This window comes from Saccostrea cucullata, unplaced genomic scaffold (assembly GCF_032062105.1).
Source record: "Saccostrea cucullata isolate Sc308-1 unplaced genomic scaffold, CSIRO_AGI_Scuc_v1 ctg246, whole genome shotgun sequence".
Lineage (NCBI taxonomy): Eukaryota > Metazoa > Mollusca > Bivalvia > Ostreida > Ostreidae > Saccostrea > Saccostrea cuccullata.
This window is the reverse complement of record NW_026934303.1, coordinates 315,726-326,611: the sequence shown is the minus strand read 5'-3', so window position 1 is coordinate 326,611 and position 10,886 is coordinate 315,726. Positions and strand designations below refer to the sequence as shown.

At 33.7% G+C, this 10,886-nt stretch overlaps 1 protein-coding gene across 1 annotated transcript; it reads right to left on the bottom strand.

Moving 5' to 3' along the window:
* Positions 1 to 3,717: 3,717 nt before the first annotated feature.
* LOC134240437 (neurensin-1-like) lies at positions 3,718 to 10,799 on the bottom strand. Its single transcript, XM_062722528.1, has 2 exons — positions 10,559 to 10,799; positions 3,718 to 4,669 (listed from the first exon to the last, which is right to left on the bottom strand). The coding sequence occupies exon 2, from the start codon at positions 4,603 to 4,605 to the stop codon at positions 3,880 to 3,882; it is 726 nt and encodes a 241-aa protein (XP_062578512.1). The 5' UTR covers positions 4,606 to 4,669; positions 10,559 to 10,799; the 3' UTR covers positions 3,718 to 3,879.
* Positions 10,800 to 10,886: the final 87 nt, after the last annotated feature.

Here is a 10,886-nt window from a genome sequence, read left to right as displayed (position 1 = left end):
GTGTTCGTCGTCTGTCTGTCCGTCCGTCTGTAAACAATATTTCAGTTTTGGTCTGAAAAATAACTTGCCACATAAATAGACTATTATACACAATTTTTCAATCGATTTCAATGCCATGGTATTGTTTTAGTTAAAACAAAATTTTCTGTAAAATTCTTTTAAAGGCCGTTCCTACATTTTTAGACTGCATGATTGCAAATTTTTCAAAACCTAGATCAGGTATCATCGTAGTTCTATTTATTGCAGTTGTAAAGCTTCAAACCATCTGCTATCTTTTCTCCTTTGTTATAAATACAAACAAACCAATAGAGCTACATTCTCGACAGAGACTTCTGGTTTAAAAGAAAGTTTATATTACTGTTCTTCGTCAAGGTTAATATTTGGAATCAAATCAATTATTCGGCAAAATTACACTGCCAGCATTCATCTCGGGTAAACGCCCCTGTGTGGCATAATGTGCGTGCAATATTTGATACAGAGCTTTGTGCCCACACGCTTTTGATCCATCCCTGATATATTTTGACCTATCATACAACTGACATATTGTTTTATTTATACACTTATTAATACAATAACCGTAAAAAAGCATTATATTACCAATAAGTTAATGCTCTAAGCGCAATATACGTACAGAGACATAGTAATATTCTGTCTTTGATCTATAAAATACAATTTATGAACTAGAATAAGTAATATGATATATGCGATTTTATTTGCACATGCTGCCTTTAAGATATTTTTAATACTTGCACTTTCAAAAAAAAAAAGGAAAAAAAAGATTACTGCCTTTCTCTACTAATGTATTTTTCTCTCTGGGGACCCTTGATTGTAAATAAACTATTGGCTATTATCTGGATACATGTAGCATCCTAGCTTGTCTCTCTTTTCTGCCTTGCTTTCTTCTTCCTCAATCTACCCTTTCATTTTGAGCAGTAGCCAGCGCATCTTTTGGAATGTGATAAGTGCATGGTACTTTGAGCATTAGTTCGAAATATCTGACGTTTTTCAGGCTTTTTCTCGATTTCGATTTAAAAATATCAAAACCGTAAAAAAAAAAAAAAGCCTGGAAAATGTCAGATGTTTCGGACTACTAGTATTTGAGCATGTGCGAAAAAGAAAAGAAATTTTCATCTTCACCTTCGGGGCTAAATGCGGGTCAAAAATAAAGGTTATTCGAAAAATCTTTTCCCCCAAACTCCTTCTACATTTTTGGCACCGGGAGTGCCCAGTGAATATGCAATAAGGTTTCAGAATTAATTTTTTTTATACCCGTTGGGGCAATTGATGTAAAAAATGTCGTTTGTCAGCAAAACTTTTTTAAAAATAAAATATTTGCTATAGTCCAATGTATATTGCACCAGAATGTAATTTGGAGTGTCTTGTAGATGTGCAGCTAAGTTTTATTTTATAATTAAAAAAGAATATATATTTGATTTTTTTTAATTGCCCTGTATAGATGTGCAGTAAGGATTTGGAATTTCGATTTTTCCCTGGGTGCATTTGGGGTTATAATTATATTTTTTACAAAAGCTTGTGTCCCAAATCTCGTCTCAGATATTTGCAGTAAACCATTTATTTTTTGGAATATGGTTGGGAGTGTCCTGTAGACGTGCAATACAAGGTTTCAGAATTTACAGTTTCACACTGGGGGCGATAAGTGAAAATAACTCTATAATTTACCAAAAAGTCGAGTTTTTTTTTTTACCAAATTTTTAAGGTAAATTATAGGAATAATGTTGCATCTTCTCTTGCTACCTGAATATGAATATTAGTAAATTTTGAGGCAAGACATTTTGAAGTGAGAGGAAAAGAATGCCAGCGAGAAGGAAATTCTAATGCTTAATAATAAGCACTAGAAGGCTTGCAAGGTACTTGTTCTGAAATCTTTAGATAAATTGGACCATAGCTTTTTAAACTTATACTGGACAAGAACTCTATCGTGCTGTTTAGAGGATATGCCTATATCATACAAAGGAGAATGACATACGTACAGAACTCATTATCGGAATTCGAACTTGAGAGACATGTGAAGTAGGAAATGGATTTCTCTTACATGATGAGAAAAATTTATATTCAAAATTCTATATATAGAATAAGCATGAAAAACGTCACCCAACATTCGATTTTACAATAGGCTGTATTTGATAATGTATGGATCTTAAAATCAGCAAATAAATTCATTGATTCTCTTCAAGGCAGCTGATAGTCTTGTTTCAGCAACTTATTTGCCAATAGCAAAGAAATTTTTCATGTTCTCGTGTATATAATCAACTGGGAGACATGAACTCGTTAATGTCATAATGTTATTTGCTTCATAGATAAGGAGAGTTGACAACAGAAAAGTTGAAGTCATCATGTTTGTCATTAATTAGGTTTGGTTGTTATAGGTTGCCTTTAATGTCCCTTTCTAGCAAAATATCCAAATGTGAAACAGGTGTGTCAGCTAGACTATGTGATCTATTGCATTTCGAGGTCAATTAACGTACGTAGAAATGAAAATAAATACCACACTTATAATGGTGCATGGGCACAGATTTGAAGTTAATATTTTCTGTATAATATCACTATTTATATATTTTAATAGCATTTCACACATAAATACATTAAAAATTTTATGTCATCTTAAAGTTATTGAAACTTAATTTTTTTTTTTTGGGGGGGGGGTTGATTTACACATCCTAGCACTCTCACAAATTTTACTTTTAATCTTAATAATAATACTACGGAAAAGTGGCAATCTTGTTATGCATTAATGAAAAATATTAAAACCTTCATCCAGAAAAAATAATTATATTTAGAGTAGAAATGTTAGAAAGCAAAACCCCTTCAAAGTATCGTCATTCCGCGCTACGTGTTGTGTACAGAGTTTAGCAAATTGATCACACCCGTGAAACGTACACAGTTTTTGTAAACAGGGCACGAGCTCTGTTAATTATTGTTTATGTTTACGATTCACCGGGTGCGTTCAATTGTTAAAGTTTGCTCACCACAACTGCACGGACTGACAATATACTGTGTGTATGTTTTGCTTTCGAACATTTCTACTCTGAATTTTCTGGATTATAGTTTTAATATTTTCATTTATTAACAACAAGATTGCCACTTTTCATAAGTGTTAAGAATAAAATTAAAATTTTTGAAAGCGCAAGGATGTGTAAATCAAACCCGTCTAAAAATTTGAAGTTTTAATAACTTTGAGATGAAATAAGATTTTTAATATATTTTTGTGTGAAATGCTATTAAAATATATAAGTCGTAATATTATACAAAAAATATTAAACTTCAAATCTGTGTCCATGCACCTTTAATTGATAATTGACTAAATTTTCAAACTGAAGGATTGTTGTTTAATTTACTGCCATTTTTTTTTGTAATGGTCAGAGTGAAAGTAGCACATTACATGTAGGTATCATTGCATCCAGTGATTTGGTGACGTCATGACCTCTTGCCCCACATTCAGTCATGATCAACAAATCAACTGAAGCAAAGTACCACAAATGATGTACAAGCACCCGTGTCAGAAACTCAAGACAAGGAAATATATTTTATGCGAACAAAGTACCGAATTCTTTTCTTTTGAAAGATCTAAACGTGTGATTAATTATGTCACACACGATGATTAAATATGAAAGTATCCTATGACATGTATGAGTGATGGGGATTTTTTATCTTCTAATTAATCTTCTTAATTTGAGCTTCTGAACATACAAGAAACTATTTTAATTCTTACTGCAATGTTTAATTCATCGAGTAAGTATGCTTTGCATTTCTTGGAACATATACACAATACGCTGATCTTTGTCTGTAATTATCTCTTAATGCTCCCCTCTGAGATATAATTTTGACAACCAATGGGAATTCATGGAACACACTTATTGATCAATCTCTAAAATTCACCGAATCTTCCTTAAAGTGAATTTTCTGTTTAGAACTTCCAGGCGGTTGAACACTTTTGACTTTAGAGGTAGCAGGAATGGTCATCTCAATGGGACTTAATGGCGGCTTTTCCTCTCCCATTTGGATTCTGATTGCCTCTTCGCCGATCTCATCGGAACACATATTGGACATAAAAGTGGGGAACATCAGAGCCACAGCTAGAAGAATACCCCCAACACAGAACAAGACCAGACCTGCAAGCTTAAGCAAATCCAGGGTAGTGTTAAATTTCACGGCATCTTCATCCACGTAACCCACATTATCCCCACTCTCTCCTTTCCTGATAATGGGTTTAGTCGGAATGAAATATCCCGCCAAAATTGCAAGAACCCCTAACACCAGAAGATTAACGCCAATCCATATACAGACTTTTAACCATATTGGACGACAACGTCGGCGTCGCGCATGCGGATTCAGAAGATAACGGTTGTCATCGTCTTCCTCGTAAATGCTTGGGTCCTTGTACGTCGCCGAGTCGTAGAAGTTATGGAGGTACGACTTCACTCCGAAATAGTAAGGACAGCTTCTCTTTTTCTCTCCCAGAACATCGTCACTGAAAAACGCTTTTCCTTTCTTTTCTTTGGGTGTGGAGACGGTATCATGTTTTTCCTCGGCGTATTTTGGGGAGATAGGGCTGTCTTGACATAGACCCGTTTTCTCCTTGGACATGACGCCACTAAAAGTCTCCGAGGAAGAAGAAAGGTCCTCACATTATGTTTACGTAGGAACTGACCTAGAAAAGACAGGAAAAACAAGATTACATTTCAAACAGTGGTTAACACAAGACTATCAATTTCCTCCTCCTACATTTCACCATAATTCCATTGATTATTGGATGTTAAATAGCTACAGATCTTTTTTGTTGTTGGAAATATTGGAATAGAATAGCATTATGAAGGTGATGGGATTTTATCATAATTTTTGTTTGAAAGACCATGGATATCGGCAAATGTAAAATACCCTGGTATATCATACCTACAACTATTGATTTCAGTAATGGGAGCGTCTCTGATTTGAGAGACCGAATTTTGATTTGAGAATTAAAATCTATCATATAAAACCTCCAACTTCTTAAACAACCACGTCAGTTTTTCTCAGGTACCTTTTCACTATTGATATACATAGGATACTATAATATAAAAGTATAGGAAGGAATTTCTAATAAATGAGGTCAATGTAACGCGTATTTATTATAATCTTTGGTAATTAAAAAGATTGTTTTTCCACATGACATTAAGTACTCAAAAGTTTTTCATGTTCATCAACATAAATTCTGTTGCGCCCTTTACACGTTTAAATGAAAAGGGCCATCTTTTGACCAGTTGACTTTGCAGAATTCAAAAAGCATACTTTTGGGGTGGGGTGGGTGGGGGTTGCATATACACCCACCTTTCAACTTTTAACATGTACGTACTGCATATATAGCACGATCCTTGATTATCCGTTTATTTAGAATCTCTACATTCTGAGTAAAAGTCGCCGAAGAACAGACAACAACTGAGTTTTTCTTTTGTATTTTGGTGATATTATGGAAATGTTACCGAAAAAGCTGTTTTGATTTTGTTATTGATAATAAAACGACATGGAAGCAATCAAAATACAAATTAAGCCATTGATTTGAGGGTTTCTGCTGGGAATCTGGAAGATAAAGCTTTTTGTCATGACGAGAGCGGCGAAAAAAATTAGTGGAAAATGGTTATTTTTGAATTTCTGAGCAGCCAGTAGCTGTGTACAGAGATGAACAAAACATAGTATCATTCAGATTTTACACCAAAATGACATTTAGAAAATTAATGGTAATAATGATGAAAAATTTCCTTATTGACGTCATTGCTTGCATAGTCTCTTCGCCTCTTCACAGAATTATTTATATCCAGTTGTTGAACCTTAGAGTTGATGCTTGGGTCAATAATTAGAAATTAGTAATGATTCTGAAATTTTCACAAGTACAAACCGTGTAGGCCTTGGTATTCAATATCACGTATTAACCCAGAGATTTAATAAAAACTATTCGAGGCCTCAGAGCCAGCTGGGATAAGAACTATATTGGTCACGTTAATATTCTGATGAAACTCAAAGGCGCGGAAGAGATTACCACAGATTCATGTACAAAGAACTTCTATCTCGTTAGTAATTTCTTCTCACATTTTATTTCAACATAATAAATAAATAATAATAACGAAATGTAAAAGGTGAAAAACAGTGAACCATCCAAAAAATTTATAAACAATACAAATATGTTAAGAGGGCATAACACATGAACCCCTGTAAATTTTAGAGGTGGATCAGAGGGCCTAGGAGAAGTAAGCATCCCCTGTTAAAAAAAATGTAGTTGGTTAAGATAGCTACGGAACTTAAAAAGCTACAGCGTCACCCATTGAAAAAGTGTATATTTCTTGTGCATTGTTCTAGATTTATTTTTCCAAGTCTTTTACACCATCAGCACTTAGATTGTTCTTTAAGAATGATACTCCTAGGCATGATTTTTTCCCCCAAATTTTAATAATATGCAATAAATACTAATTTTTTAAAATTAGCAAAAATTTTCCAAAAAAAAAATCTCTTCGTCCTTGATAGTTAATTTATAATTTATCGGAAATGCGCATTTTTACCATCGAATTTAACTCAGAATGAAAATGTTCTTTGCAAATTTAAAGATCTGCAAAAATTGTTGATCCTAGATAAACAATGATCGAGACAATTCAATTTCAACCAACACTAATATTTGATTTGCGTTTTTGGGCTTTAGAAACAAAAAAAAATATCGATATATTGGTTCGTTAAAGAAAGAGAACGATAGGAATCACCCAGATTAACAAAATCACGGCAAGGTAACTGTTCTATACCTTGAAATACCATCGATTCTTTAATCAATAAAAATCAATTGGAATATAAAATTCCTGATTTCCAATTAAGAGAGAACATTATATTGACCCGAGAAAGGTTCCCACGTTTTCCATGCAGTTCAATAATTCTATATCACGGTCTCTGATGCATGAATCTCACAGTGGTTTATCTCAAATTGATGACGATGGCAAATTAATTAATGTTGACATTTTTATTGATTAATTGTTCAGTCTTTGACACATGAAGCAGTTCCATCATTTAACTGTCATGTCAATATATAGGTATACACAGCTAAGTCTCCGACTATCTAGTGTCATGTCAATTTATTTACAGTCAAACATTGTTATCTCAAACTCTAATGGACCGAGAAGCTTCAGGATATCCGATGATACGAGATATCAAGAATAAAATACTAAGGAATACATGTATATGGGGACATCCAAATCATTTCAATATATCCATGAGATTCCAGATATCGATATTAGAGATACCGAAATTCAAATGTTTAATACCTTGGTTATATTAGATATACTATTCGGTATTTTTTAACAGTGACCATAAAAAAATGAAAGACTGAACAGCACAATGACCGTAATAGATTCAAAATCAAAAAGTATAATTAAATCCATATTTAATGACACCATTTTTTATCACAAATATTAAGCGAGCTAAAAGTCAAATTTATGAAAAATAATAATTCATTTTGAATTTGAAAATGTGACTCTGAAATAATGCTAGCTTTTGAATCAAAAAAAGATTTTTACAACCGACTATATAGAACATAAAGAACATGACTTAGGCAAGAACGCAAGGTGTCTAGTTGCACTAGAGCGACATTGCTACAGATACACCTTTATTGGTTTGATTGGTTGAAAATAGAAAGAAATAACTCTCTTAGATAGAAACATCATCCAAGGTTGCATGGCTTTAATATTCTTATCACATCATATTACATACATTATTCATCAGTATAGAATTATAATGATAAATAAATCTATTTCAGTCAGCACGAATCAAAGAAAGGTGAAGGGTTACTTTTGTCAAAAAGAGCAAAGGAAAGGACATTGTAATGAAAAATATGGAGATAACGAACATGCAGTATTCAAGATCAAAAGTTCATAAAACAATACTAAATAGGAGCAGAGCAAACACGGACCTCCAAAACATCAGAGGTGGGCTCAGGTGCGATGGAGGAGTGAGCATCCCCTGCCGACCGGTCACACCCACTGTGAACTCCGGAAAAATCCGTCGTCAATTCAGTGCATGAATGATGGACTAACATTTAGTATGAAAAACGTCAGCCAGCATTTGACTCAGTGATAAATTGTATTTGCTGACATGGTCATTGTATCGATCATAAAACTTACGAAATGATGACTTTAAACGAGACTGCTCATATTCTTGTTTCATCAACTTGTTTGTCAAAAATTAACCTCGTTTTAGAAATTGTTCAGACGTAGAACATGCTCTTGCGTATCGAATCAACTGAGATAAATTCCGTGTATGCATGTGATGAAGGTATATTACTGCAGAAGTAAGGGAAGTTGATGATTGAAAAGTTGAAGTCATATTTATCGTAGAGTTTGGTTGTAAGATTACCATTAAAGCCTTTTTCAAGTAAAATATCCAAAAAAAAAAAAATGAAACATGAAGATGTGTCAGACTCTGTGGTACCAGTATCTTTAATCTCAAGCTCACCGGGATATATCGTATCGACATGATAATGGAAATTACCATTGTAATAAATAGAGAATAATACATGGCAAAATCTGCATCACACCCCATATCAACCCTCGACCAATATCAGCCCTCTGGCCTTCGGCCCTCGGGCTGATATTGGAGAAGGTGTAATAAAGGGTGTGATAAAGGGTGAAATAAAGGGTGTGATACAGGATGTGTAATACAAGGCCTGTGTTCATATCAGGGATGCAAAAATCCTGTATTATATAAGAAATATATTCTATTTATTGACAATTCGTCGTCGATATATCTAAATGTCGGGTTGAAGGCCAGGACAAGTGTTTTCGTCTTTATACGTATAAGAGGACAAATTCTGCTTCATATGAATACAAAAATAGGTCTGCTAATAACGGGGCGTCATTGGTACCTATGGGAAGACCTTGTCTCCAAAAACCACATAGAAATTGTGAATCAGAAACTCAAGCAATCTTTTGATGTCGACTTCGGAGTACTTGTGTGTACAATCAGAACGTTTTTACCAAAATATTTTTGCAATTGACCAATGGCAAGGTAAGTAAATTTACGAGTTCCGTTCTTATTGAAAAAACAGCTGTCAATGATATAAAAAAATATCGTGGGGAATGGTTGTGTATTACCATTTTTCTTCTTGATAGAGGCATACAGTATGCAGGGGTTGCTCCCATTTCCCCCAAGCTTACTGGGTGGCAGTGAATACAAAATTTACATCATAATATCTACTCGGAAGTCTCGCGCACTCAACAAGAGTTACAATCTCATCATCTCGGGTCTTCCATCAGCGGTTGGAAAAACACCTTTTTTTCCGCTAGTCGGAAAGACACGTACATGCAGTTGCAATTTGCGATTGCATTAGTTGTCGAGTGTTCGAGACTTCCTACGAGTTCTAACCTCAACACATCTCACCCGTAAATGCCCATTAGTTCTACAAAATGAAAAAAAAAGTTGAACCAACGATTTGATTTTTGGTGTATTTTTTTTCTTTTTAAATTCATTTGACTGGATCTATTCATTCTAAATACAATGCTATGTATGTAACAAACAACTGAGAAAGTCAAATTGTGGATTGTCTTCAGCGCTTTGGTTCTCAATCAAATCTTTCTCTCACAGAATCTTTCTCCTTTATGTAAGTCAGTGCGAAAGGTACTTTTATATATATCTTCACTCCAGGCTTTACTCCTCTAACTTAATTGTACAGGGACAGGGAAATAGTTTCAGAAGTAATAGGGGAATGGTCAATGACACATTTTACAAAATTTGCTTACATCATTCTTGGATGATTTATCAACCTTTGAATACCTATCTTTGAAAAGAGTTGAAAAATTGTCTTCATGCATGTTACTGGTTTGGCCCGATTTTCGTAAAATAGAAGGACAAAACATTATGTATATGTTAATATATATATTTTTCATTGCATGATATAGCAAAATATGATATTTCAACTATTACCAAAATTTCCCCCTTTTTGTGTAAAAGAAACTTTTATCTTTCACTTCTCTATTTCAGAAAAGTACAAATAAAATCCCTTAGTTTTCAAAGGCAAGGGTTAATTGGTTAAAAGCTTGCAGACAATTCCAGTTACACGAGTTAACGTAGTTCATGTCGATCACAGCAACAGAGCGATGTTAAAAGCTTGACAAGATCAAATAGAGGGTTTACAATGAGGCTTCTATGCTGAATATTAATTCCTGAGCATACTGTTTTAAATGTAGAGGAATTGATCAACTAAATTTAGGAATCAAACGAAATTAAATAAAAACTAAAAAACAAAAAGTAAAATAAATAAAAAAAAATGTTGAATTCTAAGTTTTATAGAGTTTCCATATTTTGTTTCCAACTTACATTGACTTAAATTAGATTTTTAAACAATCAAAGTATTTTCTCTTTACATCAGAGTTCTATAGAAATAGAAGTTATAACTGTGAGGGCATTACTCTGCAGTCGTTTATACATTGAGAATAAATACTTAGTGCAAGTATCATATTCCTCTGTCAACAAACACAGATAAATCGGTTGGAGAAAATCTTAATATACCATAGAAACGATTCTTAATACTTACATAAATGTTTTCAGAATATAGAGAAAATTTGGTCCACCATTAAACAAACATCTCTCTCTTTAGCTGAGATTTAGCCCGAGCGTAGGCCGAGATCACAGACGGCGCATGTCAAAGCCAGGCATGAGATCAATACTTCTAACAGTAATCATGGTTACCAGCACCCAATGGATAAAAAAATTGTAAAATCTTAATTATATATAAATTCTGGATATTTTGTGAATATTTGACTATTTTACGCAGTATAAAGTGTGCAGAGGGAGAAATTTGCGTGTTGTACTACTGGAATTTGAAACGAATCCTTGGATGTTGCGAGGCCAGTGATTGATTT

Excerpts from the sequence above, each read along its gene's own strand:
- LOC134240437 (XM_062722528.1), bottom strand. The coding sequence starts at position 4,605 with ATGTCCAAGGAGAAAACGGGTCTATGTCAAGACAGCCCTATCTCCCCA.